Raw genomic sequence first — 15,959 nt, forward strand, 5'->3', positions numbered from 1 at the left:
ACCATCCCATCTTGACTTTAGAAAGATTGCTTCTCTCCAGGTGGAAAGGCAGCGTTTGGTATCTTATGTCACTCAGTTAACATCTTTGGCTAATTGGACTGAAGCTGGTTATTAACGTGATGTTAATTATTGAACCCTACGCTAAGAGGCCTGTCCGCAACGACACCTGCCTCCTGCTTGTTCACCTCTGTTTCTCTTGGGGTCAGCTGTGGGCTCACTTCAGGCCGTTCGGGGACCTGGACTGGGGTCCCAGGTGCTGGCCAGCACCTTTCTCATTGTCAGGGTTCAGCGCCAGCCCAGGGCTGTATGTTTGGTTTTGGCACACCCCAGGCGCTCTTCCGGGAACCTTTCTGCCAGCATAAAGGCCATTGAGCACAGGGTTTCAGATGGGGAAGAAAGGGGCACGAGTGAGCAGTGACCTTTTTTCTGCTGCCAGCTGAGGGCTGAGCCTCGCCTGGGGAGAGGGGAGCTGTAGGGACAGTTCTGAGCGGGATCAGTCTCTCCATGTCTGTTTGTGTACTCCTCTGCTCGTCCTCTCATAACTGTTTCCTCCTTACAGCTTCTCCAAGGCCTACGGCAGGCCGCTCAGTAGCCCCTAGTAGAGACAGGCCTGTGGAGATGGCTCTCCTGGCCTCCCTCTCTCGTGCCCACCTTCCTGCCTGGCCCTGCCTGGCTTGGAAGGGCGGGGGGGGGGGGGTAGGGGGGTGGGGTGGGTGGGAGGGGCGGGGAGGGCTCTTCTCTGTGATTCGGTTGCCCCAAAGTTGCCCTGCTTTTCCTGCTAGAGCCCTTTCCTCTCTGTTGTTTCCTCTCTTAGCTTTTCCCCTCTCACATCGGTTTCTTTCTGTATGCTCCTGCACCTTGCTCCGTACGGTTCGGGCCCCTTAGCCTGAACTGAACTGGGGGCTAGGGGAGTGCCGTCCCTGCTCCAGCCAAGAAACCCCAAACACGGATCAAGTGGACGGACGGACGGGGCAGAGCTAGAGACGGCAAAGAATGAAGCTCCTGGGGGTTGGGGGGAGGCACCATCGTAAGACTCAGTGACTGTTCGGAAGCAGTGTCCATCTTCCTGCCTTTGTCACTTCTCCCTGGGATTGGCTGTTGTGTTTGTGGCTGCATGTAGTGCTTGTCAGCGGAGTGCTGTGACAGGAGGCTATTTTAATAAACTGTTGCAGTTTCCCCCGAGCCGAGCTGCATTGCGTTGGCATCCCTCGTCACCGCTAATGGAGCGTGCGTGGCTGGGTGTGGGCTGAGGGAGGCGGTCGAGCTCGCTGGGGGCCTGGCGGTGGGGGTGCACCTCGTCTGGGAGTGCTCCTGCCGGCGGCAGCCAGGCCCCGGGGAGGAAGGGGTGGCCGCACCCTGGGCGCCAGGTCCCTGCCCTGGAAGTGCGGCTGGCATGGACACTTTCCGAGCTCTCTTTCTTCTTCTCTTTCTATTCATAGCACCGCAGGCTCGCGGGTCTGGCCAGGGAGGAAAACTTCCACTCGCCCCTGTGCGCTCCATAAATAAAAAAAGAAATAGAACCAGAAAGAGAGTGTGAGGGCCTGAGAGAAAGAGACTGAAACCAAAACACAGAGAAGGCGCAGCTGCTCTCCCCAAGGCCTTCTGGGGCGCCCGCCCGAGCCAGGCCTTTATTTATTTCTTTTTCTGGCTTAAAAAAAGAAAAAAAAAATCCGTGTCTTCCTCAATCCTAGTCCCCCCAGCCCTACCCCCCCCCCACTCCGAATTTGCTGGCTGGCTGCTGCCAAATGGACCCGAGTGGGAGCCTGGAATGAAAAATTCATAACTGCTGGACTTTGCTTGTTCATTAGACGTGAACTTGTCGATTGGGCAAATTGTTTTTGGTCTCCAACTGCCGGGGGCTCTCCCCACCCTCCCGGCTCGCCTGGTTCCCTCCTCCCCTTGGACACAGCCATTGGCTGCTCGAGGATGTCTCATTGCCAAATAGGTGGATCCTTCTCTCTCCCTCTCTCTCTCTCCCTCTCTCTCTCTCTCTCTCTCTCTTCCTTCCCCCCCTTTTTACTGGCTTTGGCACAGGCAAATGGATGGGGATTGAGCATGAAAGGGAGAGAGAGGGAGTTTGAGAGAGAAAAGCAAAAAAAAAAAAAAAAAATATATATATATATATATATCCAAAATCCAACCAGCACACACACACGCGCACGCACACACACACACACACACACACACCACTCGCACACACTTACACACACAGCACCATCCCATCCACGTCCTCCCTCGCTCTCTCCCTCTTTCTCTTCTTTCCTCCCTCCCTCCCTTACTCCCTCTCTCTCTTTTGCACGCGTCTGCCAGCGACGGTCTGCAGCCGGTCCGAACTCGTCCTCTTCCCCGGGAATCTGCGAGCTCCCCCTTTGCCTGTGATCAGGCTCAGAGGCGGAGGGAGGCGGCAGAAGTTTACATCCCTGTGCCGCTGCCAAAGCCGAAAGCCTTTTTCTTCAGCTGCCGCCTTCCCCCTCCTGGTTTTTGTTTTTGTTTTGTTTTGCACGGGGTGGGGGGGGGGTGGAGTGGGGTGGGGGGTGGGGTAGGGTGTGCTGTGTGTTGGGGGTGGTGATTGGGAGGTAGGTTTTGATTTTGAAATTTTGCATATTTTCCTTCTCTCTCTTTTTTCTTAAACTGAAAGAGGATGCACAGGAGGCGAAATTGAACATTTTTTTTTGTTGGCTTTTGTTTACCTGGCGTGTGTGGCAACCGGCTCGCTCCCTCTCTCTGCTTGCTATCCCTGACCTTTCTTTCTTTTTGCTCCTTTTCAAAAAAAATATTAATTTCCCCCTTCTGTGCAATGGAGCGTGGAGGGGGGAGGAGGGGGAAGGGTTTGAGAATCCACCCAAGCCCGGCCCCTATTCCCCAGAACACCAATAATAACCCCCTTTAAAACATTTACCTTCCTCCCCTGCTCCTCCCCCCTCCCCCCTCCCCCCACCCGCCCCCAACTCACAACTCTGTTGAGTCCAGAAGCTCAGAATCGGGCGTTGGGCTTTGCCGGGTGCTTCAGATCAATGGTAATTATTTAATTTTTTCCAGTTTTATTTTTGTAAACAGAAATCAATTATTATTTAAACTTCAAACAAGCAAACAAGCAAAAAAAAAAAAAACCAAAAAAAAAAAAAAAAAAACCAAAAAGCGAGAGCCCAGCCCTCTGTCACCTGAGTGGGAAAGAGGGTGAAGGGGTCAGTGGGGAAGGGGCTGCAGGACGCCCCACGAGGCTTTTAACCCTAATGTGGCCGAGGCAACCACCTTATTTGTGCTAACAAGAAGTGTTTTGTTCCTTATTACCGTGATTAACATTAGTATCGGTGTCGGTAACAAAGCTGAAATCACATATTTAGGATTTAGATCTGATTAAAAAAAAAAAAAATGCTGGGGTGGATGTTCCAATTGGAGCAGGAGAAAAGGGAATGAAAACAGCGTGGGGAGGGGACAGCCAAATCCGGTTCCTCGCTGGCTCCTGGATGTCATGTTCTCTCTTTTTGGGGGTGGCCAAAAATCGACCGGTGTCGGGACACGAGGCGGCCCCCGCGCGCCTCGTCTGTGCGTCCACGGGAGTCCGCGCAGACCCGGACGCCGCGCCACCGGGGCGAGCTGCCGGGAGTTTGCGGCTGCGATAGACCATGGAGATGTCATGGGCGCGACAGAGCCTGGCGGGGATACCAGCAGCGTGTGTGTGTGGACGGCAACGTTGTCTGTGCGCGCGTGTGTGTGAGTGAGTGAGGGAGAGAGAGAGAGAGAGAGAGAGAGAGAGAGAGAGAGAGAATAGGTGTGTGCTCAGGCTCTGGGTGCCTCTGTCTGGCTGCTGAGGCTGAGATGGGAGCGAGCGGCTGGCTCGGCTGGCGGTGGCTCCAGACCACGCTTTCGTAGAACAATCACGAGCGAAAATTGCCGTGGGAGGGGGGGAGGAGGAGGAGGCGGCGATTTTTTCTTGTGCCCCCCTTCTAACGCTTCTTTTCTCCTTTTCTCTTTCCCCCTCACCCCGTCTTCCCCTCCTCCCGTCCTCCCTCGCCCCGCATGCTCCCGGCTTGCCGCCTGCAGGATGAGTTCCACCCGTTCATCGAGGCGCTGCTGCCTCACGTCCGCGCCTTCTCCTACACCTGGTTCAACCTGCAGGCCCGGAAGCGCAAGTACTTCAAGAAGCACGAGAAGCGGATGTCGAAGGACGAGGAGCGCGCGGTGAAGGACGAGCTGCTGGGCGAGAAGCCCGAGATCAAGCAGAAGTGGGCATCCCGGCTGCTGGCCAAGCTGCGCAAAGACATCCGGCCCGAGTTCCGAGAGGACTTTGTGCTGACCATCACGGGCAAGAAGCCCCCCTGCTGCGTGCTCTCCAACCCCGACCAGAAGGGCAAGATCCGGCGGATTGACTGCCTGCGCCAGGCCGACAAGGTGTGGCGGCTGGACCTGGTCATGGTGATTTTGTTTAAGGGGATCCCCCTGGAAAGTACTGATGGGGAGCGGCTCTACAAGTCGCCCCAGTGCTCGAACCCCGGCCTCTGCGTCCAGCCACATCACATTGGAGTCACAATCAAAGAACTAGATCTTTATCTGGCTTACTTTGTCCACACTCCAGGTAGGTCACTTCCAACCCCCCTCCGCCCCCCCCCCCATTTTATTTTACTCGCTGGCATTTGTTTCGTGTACGGTTCCTCTTCTTTCCGAGGGATGCAGGCAGTAGGCCTCACGAGTGCGCCCGTCCTGCCCAGGGCTGCAGCCGGTCTGATGTTCCCTGTTCCCTTCTTCCGTTTCCCTCCACGCTCTCTATGCTCCCTCTTTTGCTCCCTTGCCACGTTACCTGCGGGGTTGTCGTCCGTCTCCATCTTTGGAGGACCCATCTTACCCCAAAGGCGCTGCAGGTCTCAGGACCGGGGCCAGGCTGCCCCAGAATTATCCACCAGGGTGAGAGTTGGTGATGAACACTACTGCACACATGCAGAAATCACTCGTTGCTCAGATTTAAAATGAGTCAGAAGAGGCACCGGGAGCCAGGTGCTGGCTTGCCTGCGGCTTCCCTGCAAGTCCTGGGGAAAAGCGGGATTTGGCACAAGCCGGGTGGGCAGCGGTTCGGTGGAGAGAGGGGCGTGTAAAAGCCCGGGTTATGAGCCAGAATGAATAGAAAAGAGGAGAGAAGGCAGAGGTGGGCAGATTCTGGGGCCCAGATGCCCAGTCCGGAGCCGGAGCCGGAGCCGTTTGGGCTGGGATTGGGATTTGACTGTCGGAGAGTAGGAAAGTCATTTGACTTCACAGAGAGTGAAAAGGCGCATGAGATTCCTTCCGCTCTCCCCTCCGAGGTGTGTGCCGGCTGAAGTGGGGAGACCCCAGGATGGATGCCCACGGCCCCCACCCCTCTGCTGGGAAGCGGAGAGGCAGTCCCCAGCACAGGCACGTCGGGGAGTGGCGTAGTTGCAGCAGTGGTCTGAAAGGAACAAACAATCCAAAAACTCTGTAAATTTCCCTTTTCCTTTTGTGTTCCAAGCAGTTCCAGTTCTCCGCTTTGCTTTTCCAGTTTTGCCCAGCATTTTGGGTCGGGGTGGTTCAGTTCTCTTCCTCCGTTCCTTCCCCCCACCCTTTCCCTTTTTATAATTTCTTTCCGCTTTTGTTTTCTTACAAATTGAAACAGAGATGGCTGGTTAATTTTTAGCCTCCACTCAGCTACGCCCAATTTACTGCCGCCTTTGAAACCTAAACGGGCGGCACTCTGTGATTAAGCAAGGCAGAAGTGTGTTTACATTATGCCCAACCAACTTGTAATGAGAGGGCTACCAAACCTTTTTCTGTGTGTGTGTGTGTGTGTGTGTGTGTGTGTGTTTTCCCTTTCCACTATTCCGGTATTTTTTCTCCCTTGTTTCCCTTCTTTCTGTCTTTATGCAAATGTAACAGAATGTGGCTTAACTTCAACTCTAGTGAGTGTTCTTTCCCGCAAGTGTGTGTGTTTGTGTGTGTGTGTATGTGTGTGTGTGTGTGTGTGTGTGTGTGTGTCTTCCTTCCTGTTCATTCATAAAAAAGAAAAGCAACTCACTTTTCTGCTGTGGTCACTCCCTTGCCTGTTTGGGAAGTTGGGAGGAGTCGTATGACTTAATCCAGAAATGAAATTTTGGGGAACTTTTAGCATTGCGTCGGGAAAGTAACTTCCACTAGGATTAGCACTGAGGGTTTCTATGTTGGCGAACTCTGGGGATGAAAAGGTGGTATTTGAGGCCTCTCTCCTTACTCACACTCTCTCTCGTTCTGAGAGGTGGCTTTGATAGTTTGTTGGAGGCAGTGGACATCCCCCTCCCACCGCCCCCACAGCCATTCCTCCCTCCGTGGATCATTCTAGGCTTGCACTTGGCCCGGTGTGACTATCGTGACCCCTCATGAAGAATGACCAACTGCCAGTCCTCTCCTCTGTTCGTCCTTTTTCTTTCTGGAAATGAGACTGAAGAAACAAAATTTAAAGTTATCCTCTCATTCTCTGTCTCTACAGCAAGTCGGAGTGGGGAGGGTGTGTGCCTGGTAGTGCTGAAGGGAGCTTGGGGGAGGCTTGGAGCCTTGAGTTTGTGTCTGTCAGATAGATCCTCTGCAAGGGGATTCTGTACCTTCTGATGTTAGAACTAGGGCCGCTGAGATGGAAATCAATACTCACCTCTCTCTGGCTTCCTCCTACCCTGCTCTCTAGCTAGATCCCTGTAGCCGAGCTGTTTCCCTGGACTCTTTTATTTTAGGCCAAATTCTTTTTTAAAATTTTTTTCTAACATTTATTTATTTTTGAGACAGAGAGAGAGAGAGAGCATGAACAGGGGAGGGTCAGAGAAAGAGGGAGACGCGGAATCTGAAACAGGCTCCAGGCTCTGAGCTGTCAGCACAGAGCCCGACGTGGGGCTCGAACCCACGGACCGCGAGAGCATGACCTGAGCCGAAGTCGGCCGCTTAACCGACTGAGCCACCCAGGTGCCCCTATTTTAGGCCAAATTCTTGACGGCTGCCAGCATGAGGCTAAGGTAGGATGAAGTGTGTGTGAGGAAGGAGACCGTTTCTGGCCAGCCTCCTGGCTCCTGGACTAACCAGGCAGGTGTCTGTCGTGAGAAAGGAGGCATCCCCGCCCGCCCCCCAGCTATAATGAGATCATTTGCCCAGGAATATGAGTGAATTCCTGCCCCATCGAATGCGGCCGCGGCCATTTCTGTCCCGGCTGAGGTCCAGTTCCTTGATAAAAGCTGAGTGGAGAACTGGGGATATTTCAAAAGAATTCGTCTATACTCTAGCTCCCTGGACTCCAGATAGTTTCGGCGAAGGTAGGATTTCTTGCTGGAATTGCTTTAATTCACATGTGCCTTACTGAAGGAGTAGGGGTGAATCGGTGCAGCATGGGCCTTGGGTAGATGGTCTCAAGATAGTGAGGTGCAGCCACAGCCTTCTCCCCAAGCCACCCCAGTTGGCTAGAAAATGTCTTCTTCTGGCCGAGCCCCCAAACAGCATGGATCTGACAGCACAGCCTTCTCCTGCCCCTGCCCCCCCCACCCCACCCCTGGACATGCTCAGCAGGGTGCCCCTTGCTCCTTCCTCCTAGTATAAACCAGGAGTAGGGGCTAGGGTGGCAAGCTGGTCCAGAAGTGCTGCTGGGCTATCTCCAAAGCTGCTTCTGCAGGGCTCTGAAGGTGATCTGGTATCTTCGGACCTGCCCTAACCTAGGCTTCGGTCCTAGAAAATGGAAAAATCTGGGGCGCCCGTCTGACTCAGCCTGTAGAGCATGTGACTCTTGATCTTGGGGTTGTGAATTTGAGCCCACAACGAGTGTAGAGATTGCTTAAAAGTGAAAAAAGTCTGAAAGTAATAAAAAGCTTCACCGAATGGACATGTCAGCTTCTCCCTGTCGGATTCCTCTGACAGGCCCCAGTGGAAGCCCGTGAAGTCCAGATACTCGGGTGGTGCTTCTTTTCTTTATCTCGGCGTGTTCACGATGGAGAAATTCACATGTAGAAGGAGCCCCCATCACCAGTGCCGGTAGCTGCTGACTTACTTACGGTCAGGCTCCACTCACTCATCCATACCCCCCACTGCCCACCCACGCTGGGTTGTTTAGAAGAAAACCCAGGCATTGTAGCTTTTCATCTGTAAATATATCTGTGCATGTCTCTAAAGATGAGGAGTCTTGAAGAACGCAACCACACTATCACTATACCTAAAAATAATCAACCGTTTCTTCAGCATGGTCGGGCTAGTCAGTGTTCACATTTCCTTAATTATCTCCCAGTGTCGTTTGTCTGGGTCAGGATCGGAATCAAAACCAGAATCAGGTGCACACAGGGGCGCCTTGCTGGCTCCGTTGGTGGAGCGTGGGACTCTTGATCTCCAGGTCGTGAGTTCAAGCCCCACGCTGGGCGTAGAGCTTACTTAAAAGAAAAAAAAAGAAAGAAAGGAAGGAAGAAAATCAGGTGCACGCATTGCGACGGGTCGCTACGTCTTTCAGACTCACGACCTCTAGGCGGTCCTCCTCCATCTTGGTTTCTTTTCTGGCAGTTTTTGGGTTGTTGCTGTTGAAGGAAGTGGGTCATTTGTCCTGTAGGGTTTCTCCATCTGGGCTCTGCAGACTGTGCTCCCCTGGGTTGTGTGTGCAACACTCTGAAAGGAGATTCTGCCTCCCTCCTCGCCTCCGGGTCCTGGGACGGCCGGACCTTACCTGTCGCAGGAAATGGATTAGCACCTAAGGATTTGTCTAAGTGAACTTTTTCAAGTGCACAGTCACCCTTCTCCGGTGTAAGAGTTCCCTGGTTTTGCTCTCTGCTTCAGAGCTCGGGGCTTTGCAGTGAGTGCTGGTTTTCAGGTCCCAGGGAGGACTCTTCCTCGGGGCCCTTCCATGGTGGTACAGGGCATCGTTCGGCCATGGTAGCCCTGCCAAGATACAGATGATGCCAGCGATGCCCCTAAGCCTTTGCTGGATCCTCGGCCCATCTGGTGGCTCTGGTGGCAGTGCGTGGGAGAGACCACAGGAGCGCCGGCCGCCTTCCTGGGGGACTGGCCCCTAGCGCGGCCTCTGGGCCACCTCACCCACTGCCTCTTTTTTCAAGGCCCAGAAATGCCACTGGTCTGCGTCGTTGAGGGAGCACCATCTGGTGCCAGGGCTGGCGTAGACTGCAGGGCCCAGGAACCAGATTCGTAAGGCTCGCGAGAGGTGCGGATCATCTTTTAACCCAACGCAGGGTCCCCTTCAGAACATCCTGGAGGAGGTGTCACTGTTGTTCAAAGGTCAGCTTTGGCCACTGTAAAATTCTTCCGTTCGTCCAACCCAGAGAATGGTTAGAAGGTTGCAGCTAGCCTGTAACGATACCAGCACATAGCAGGCAGGTGGCGGATCGCCGCTGCTGGCTGTCCTTGCTGTTGTTAGGATCTCATGAGCCCAAGGCTGCCTCCCTGTCGCCTTTACCTGTCAGTCTCATTTCTGTCAGGGGACAACTCAGGTGAGCGCTGAGTTTTCTGTGACACGGCAGCCTCTCGGATGCTGAAGCCTGCTCTCATGGTTCCTTTCCACCCTTCTCCCCAGGAAGCTGTCCTTTCTCCAGGCCAAACGTTGCCTGTCCCTCACGCCTCCCGCACTGGATGCAGCTCCTCGAGCCCTTGCCATTGTGGTCACCACTTCCTGGAGGCCCTCTTAAACTGGAGCGTTTGGTATGGAACACAGAAACTCCAGGCGCGATCAGGTCCCATGGTCGCTGCGGGATTTGCAGGGCCTTCCAGCTACGTAATGTGTGGGGCCCCGTGCAAAACGAAAAGTGCGGGCTCCTAGTTCAGAATGATTAGGGATTGCGACGGGACGACAGTGAGAGCGTTAAGACCGAGCACGGGGTGCGTGTGACTGTCCAGGTTGCATACCTGTGAAGCCGGCCCGGGCCGCCTGTGCTCTGTTAATGTGACATGGGATGCCTTGCTTGGTGGGGTGGAAGGGTGACGGGGCTCAGGCTAGCCTCAAGAAGGGGATGTGACCCCAAAGAGGCGATGGGAAATGCCCAGTCAGGCGAGCTGTTGCCTACAGGCCTGGGACAGTCCTTTGGCTTGGTCTCCTTCTAGGACTCCCCTGACCATCTGCTCGTGTCACCTTTGTCCATAGCCTGTCTGCTCAACCAGTCGGGTCCACGCTGGTTGCGGTGCACAGGGGTTCTCGGTGGAGTGCTCACTCTGCTGGCTGAGTTGGAAGCTATAGCTCAAGGGAAAAAAAGAATCACCCTCGTCTGAGCTTGAACCAGCGCTGTGGGCTGTGAACAAGCCAGAGGGGACCTGGACGCCCTGAGCATGGGGACCAGCTGTGCTCCACCACCCACCCAGAGGAAACGGGGCCGCTCTGCAGCAGGAGGGCCGGGGTCCAGACACGCGGAAGGACTTCCTGAGGATTCCGTTTACTTCTCGGCATTGCTGGAGGGTGGTCGAATTTCCTTTATTCATGAAACACACGCTTGGTGAACCTACTGTGAGCGAGGCCGTTCTAAGAATGAGAGACTCCCGCATTCGGCTGGCGGGGTTTGGGTGAGGGCCTCATAGTGACTTCTAGAAGATGCGGTCCCGTGGGCGTTGAGTGTGCAGTGATCCGTGCTGGGAGGGAGGGAAGACCCGTTGGGGCTTCACCAGGGGCCGTGAAGAGGGAGGCAGGGCCCACCTCTGCCGCTTTCTAGTGCTGCAGAGACCTGGGGTGCCAAGGAAGGGTTGGCCAGAGGGCCGTGCCATGGTCCCCCTCTGTTCTGGTGTCCGCAGCAGCTGTGTGGAGAGGACACAGCTGAGCATCCCCTTTTCTGCCCAAGGGAGAGGGTGGCTCCCTCCCCACCCCTTTTTCTCTTTGCCCCATCAGTCCCACCCCCCACCCCTGTCTCAGGAGCTGCCACGCTTCAGTTATTTTATCCTTCAGTGTCCGATTCAGAAGTCCTTTCAAAGGCCCCAGCCGTGTCAGCGCGGTGCTCGCACAAAAGGCCTCTTTGATTTCTTGTTTGTTTTCATTTGCCAGTGGAGGGGGAGGGGGCTGGAGAGAAAGAGCTTCTGGGTTTTAAAATTTTTATTTGGGTTGCTTCATTCTCAGAGGGGTCGGGTCCCTGGAACTCCTTTCTGAGTTGGGGGCTCGAGGCGATGGGCGGTCTTCTGGGCTGACGCAGGAAGTGGGGGCTGCCCCCACCAAGCAAGAGGGGGAAGCGTGGGGGCTCAGGATGTAGTCGTCGGTTCACCTCGGGCCTGTGCTAGGCCAGAGGGCCGGAAGGGGCAGGTTAGAACCTACTGCTTGGGTAGGGAAAGGTCCGACGTGCCGGGGACCGAAGTACATTCCCCTGGTAGCCACGTCCCCTGTAGAGGCCTTTGTCACAGCTGTAGGATTGGAGTGGTCCTGAACCTTGACTTTGCCGTTTTCCCTTTATCGTCCCAGATTCTGCTGTTTCCCTCTCGGTTGGATGGGAAGGGAGCGGGGGCCCTTCTAGCATGCGGACTCCTTGAAAATCCTTTACATACAGACTGGCCTCCCCACTGTCTGTCAGGGCGTGAAGTAGAGGGGTGACCGGTCTACCCAGCAGCCTGGTGTCCTGTGGGGCGGGGCCTGGGACAAGCCCCTGTCTTCGCAGGCTTGCTCTCTCACCTCCCCGCCCCCCCCCCCCCCCCCGGCCCTCCCCTTACCTCTTGCCTCTCTCCGTGATGATTTGTGAGACCGCTGCAGCGCGGGTGCCCCTCCCAGAGCACAAGGCCCATGGCTCGAGGAGGACTTTGAGGACAGGGGGCTGAGGCCGAAGGGAGCCGGACGGCCTCCCTCGCCAGCAGTCTGGGACCAGAGGCACCCAGACCGATGCCTGTCGGGGTGCCTACTTCAAGCACACGTGGGTGCATCCCAACATACAGTAAGAAGAGGGGCAGCCCATGGGTTGTCATGCCTGTGTGGAGGCCCGACTGCCGCGGCTCAGAAGGGAGCGCCGGAGAGTGAGTGTTGGGCAGGTGGTCACGGGCGTCAGCAACAGGGAAGCGTGCCCACTGGGTGAGGGGGCTCCGCAGGGCCTGGTTGGCAGACGGGAGGAGGAGGCTGGGGGGCTGAGAGATAGATAAATATAGCTGATGGCATTTCTGATGATAGGTTTTTCTTGGCACCAAGGGCACCGTGGAAAACAGCACGACAAACGCCGGCCCCACAGGCCGCCGTCGCCATTTTAAGCATGTTTGAGCCGAGGGGTGGCTGGCGTTAGAAGAGGGTCCCAGCAGGCGGAGGGGCTGCGGCGGGGAGGTCTGGCTGGACTCTGCCTCGCCCCCCCCTTCCCTGGGTGCCTGTGTTTTTGCCTCTGTCCGGATGGCTATCTCATATCTGATTTTCTGGTCCTCTGGGAAGTACAAAAATATTTTGGGGTTGCTAACTGAAGGGGTACCCATTTGTTCAGGCTCCCAACAACTTCTTGTTCCCCGTCGATGCGGGGGGGGGGGCACACCCCTGCTCTCCATCCCCTTCTTTAATTCCATTTTTTCCACCGAAGGCCCCATGTGGCCAAGGCATCGTGCCGAGTCCTGTCTGTGTGTTAACCACCCCAATTCTCACACCGATTCCGAGTTTGAATCTGTGCTCCTGGCTGCATGTGTGTGTTTGTGCTCAGGTGACACACAGCGGGGGGATCGGTGCGGTGGGGGATCAGTGAATCAGACCCGGGGGCCTGGGAGTCTTCCCGGAAGATAACCTGTTTGAACCCCATCTTGAAAGGACAGTGAGGAATTAGCTCGTTTTCGTCAGCTGGCTGAGCCTTTTCAGCCGCCCGAAGCTGATCCCCTTTCTCACAATGGTGGAGTGATATAGGCAGGGCAGGTATTATTATCCCCACTGTACAGAGAAGGGAACCCAAGTACAGAGATGTCACGGCACTGAGGTCACACGATGAGTTTCCAGCAGAAGGACCCCAAAGCTGCCACCTGTGGGCCTTGCTGCTCCTGGAACTTCATGGGGATGGCTGGCCTTGGCAGAGTCTCAGAGGAGAAAGCTGTGCGGGTCCCCATGGTCTCCGTTGCTCTCTAGGAGCTGAGACGGTGAGGCTGGAGCCTAGCCTGTGGCTCAGCTCAAGGGCTCCCCCAGCTGCTGAGCACGTGGGGTGGAGACAGTGATCGGGCACCTGGCCTGTCCTTGACACTGGCCTCCCCACCAGCTGGCCCCCTGCCTCTGACCCAAGAGGCAGCATGATACGGGTTGGGCCCACTGGATGCCTCCACCCTGCTGTGGCCAGCCCGGCTTCTTGGCACCTCTCCCTGGAGTGTGGGGAAGGGCAGGTAGAGCGGGCAGGAAGTCCAGGCCTGGGGCCAGGCCGCTCGGCTGGATCTTGGGATCCCTGATCCTTGCTGTGTCACGCCCTTTTCCTGGGAGTCTGCTTGGAACTGAAGTTTGAAATAAGAAAAATGAATGCAGTTGTCGCAATTAACCAGATGATGGCTGGAAGTTTTGCAGTAATCTGCTCTGCATTGTCTTTTATGCTCCTTCACGTACACTCTCACGCTTACCCCTTTCTTAAAGTTTGAAAACTTTGGATCTGCGTACATAAAAACTCTCCCAGCACGTGGAGGGGTCGGGTTATAGGAGCGGCTAGCCCATGCTAGAGATTTTCCTGTTTCCGTGGCTGGTAAGATAGGGACATAACCTCTTAACCACTGATAACAGCTCCTGTAGAGCAGAGTTTTCCAACCACAGCTCTCTCGGCACTGGGGCCAGATCATTCTGTGTCGGGGAGACCGTCCTGTGCATTGCGGGGTGGTTAACAACATCTCTGGCCTCGACCTGCTAGATGTCAGTTGCGACGCTCCACCCCCGGTGTGACAACTGAGATACCTCAGGACATTTCCACGGGGAGAGAATTGCCCCAGCTGAGAGCCTCTGGCGTAGAAGAAACGGAGGGATTCAGGCAGAACATTGCCCGCCTTCACCTCTGGCCTCTCCCCTCAGTCGCATGGCAACAGAACCTCTGAGCCCTGGCTGCTCCCCTATATGTCCTATGCCATTTTCCCTTTCTGGGCAGCAGGACCCTGGGCTGAAGCCATCTGGGGGCTCCTCTCCCTCCTGGGAATCATGAGCCCATCTGAGAGTCTCCTACCGAATATCCCTCCTCATATCTCGCATCATGGTCTCTCCATGTGCTGAGGCCACTGATCTGGGGACTAGAAGAGGGGGTCTGCTCTCCAGCTGACCCAGGCCTATGTGGCGAGCCAGCGGTTCCGTCAGGCCCATCCCAGACCCCAGAGAGCAGCAGACATTTGTTTCTGCAGCGTGGGATGCAGAGACCAGAAGTGTCGCCTGAGCCTCAGCACTACTCTTTTGAAATGATGTATTTGATTTTTTTTTATTACAGTAGTAAAACACGCTCTTTCTAAAAAATTCAAACAATAGAGAAATGAGAGAGACAGACAAGCTCCCCAAATAACCCTCCTGAGCCAGAGGGAAACTCACTTCTCAGGTCTGTGTAAGTTCTTCTCATTTCTTTTCATTAATTCCCGTATCAAATAACTTTTAAATATGGAGATATCTATTTTAAGAGCAGATGGTATGTTTGGGCTAATTGAACCGGGTCCAGGGAGTGCCACTGTGGTCTTAACTTTTCCCATTCCCTGCCCGTTCCAGCAATGTGTCCCCCATCACCCCAGGTGCAGAGCCGGTATCTGTCCTCTTTGACCCCTCCCCCGCCAGGTGACAGTTTCTGCTTATCCTTCCGGGAGCATGATGACCAGCAGGATGTACGTTGGTATCTGAGCAGCCAGGATCCTGCCGTGGGCATTTCTGCTGGCAGTATGACACCGATGGTGGAAGTCAGGGCCTGAGGCCCAGCCCCTGCTGAGCACCCCCCCCCCCCCCCCCCCCCCCGCCAAAGGCTCAGCCACCATGGGGGTTGGGGTGTGGCAGGGGCACTGAGGGAAGGAGGGGCGGGTGAGAAGTGGCCTGCTTGGCTGTGCCCCGCTTGGCCCCAGCCTCTCCTCTCTGGAGCCAGCTTCCCAGCTCCTTCCTAGAGGGCCAGAGTGATCCTCTGTGTGGGATAGACTCTTCAAGTAGCCTGGCATCCTAGAGGCTTTTCTAGACCCTCCAGTTTCCTTCCAGGGTTGGTGGTGGCTGCTGCCTTTTTCCTTTCTTAAAGGAAAGGGGGTGAAATGTCCCTCAGCCTTCCAGGATTTATCCCATCATAATTCTTTATGTTGGGCTTAAAGGTATGGCAGAGAGGAGAGTGTCCTCTCCAGGCCAGGGGCAGGGACAAGACTGGAAGGAATCTGGAGAGAGCTTTGCGGCTGGGTCAGCCGGTCTAGGGGAAGCTGCAGATGACAGCTGGGAGTAGGGTGACACCTGGTGACTCTTCTGGACTGGGCAGAGTGTGCAGAGAGATCAGGAGATCCCCGGAGGTGGCCTGCAGGAGGCTGACTGAGTGCAGCCTTTGAGGAGTGTGTCCTTATTATATCCCCATTAGCGCATAATTATTATATAATGGGTGTTATTGCATAATGGCAGTTATATAACACGTGGCCCAGAATACGGGGTGTGTGTGTGTGTGTGTGTGTGTGTGTGTGTGTAATAAGTGTATATTCTCTGGCTATAAATAGCTGCCAGCCCTGCACTGAATCTGTGGTCACACCAGAGCCACCTTATAAATACCCAGCAGTGGGCTATAAATTTCTGAGTGGTGACGTAGGCAGTTAGGAGGTGGTGGGAGGGACTTTCAGCCCCACCCGGCCACATGACATCATTGTTTCCATAGTAATAAGAACGCTCCCTGGGGGACCAAGCAAAGAGAGGCCTTTAAAGGGAGGAGGCAAATGGATAGGAAGCTGGGTGGGGGTGCTTTGCCTGGGGCTGACCAGGGTGGGATCCCCTGGGCAGAGGGCTGCAGGCGTAAGACAGGCCATCTCCCCGCAGGTGTAGGAAACGCCGGGGCAGGAAACTCCATTTTCTTTCGTCTCTTCTTCAGAGGGTTTCAGGGCGCCTCCTTGTGTGGCAGGTGGTGCTGACTCTGCTG

At 55.2% G+C, this 15,959-nt stretch overlaps 1 protein-coding gene across 7 annotated transcripts in view; it reads left to right on the forward strand.

Moving 5' to 3' along the window:
* Window positions 1-15,959, forward strand: part of NFIX (nuclear factor I X) — a 95,632-nt gene that overhangs the window by 24,116 nt on the left and 55,557 nt on the right. For 5 of the 7 annotated variants that reach the window (XM_042928587.1, XM_042928590.1, XM_042928589.1 and 2 more), the window contains exon 2: window positions 4,045-4,576. In XM_042928587.1, the coding sequence (XP_042784521.1) occupies window positions 4,045-4,576 (532 nt within the window). Of the gene's footprint in view, window positions 1-2,970; window positions 3,018-4,020; window positions 4,577-15,959 lie in introns of those variants that run through there. The other 2 variants (XM_042928588.1, XM_042928591.1) reach the window with 2 other exon arrangements.

Source organism: Panthera leo, chromosome A2 (genome assembly GCF_018350215.1).
Source record: "Panthera leo isolate Ple1 chromosome A2, P.leo_Ple1_pat1.1, whole genome shotgun sequence".
NCBI classification, from domain to species: Eukaryota; Metazoa; Chordata; class Mammalia; order Carnivora; family Felidae; genus Panthera; species Panthera leo.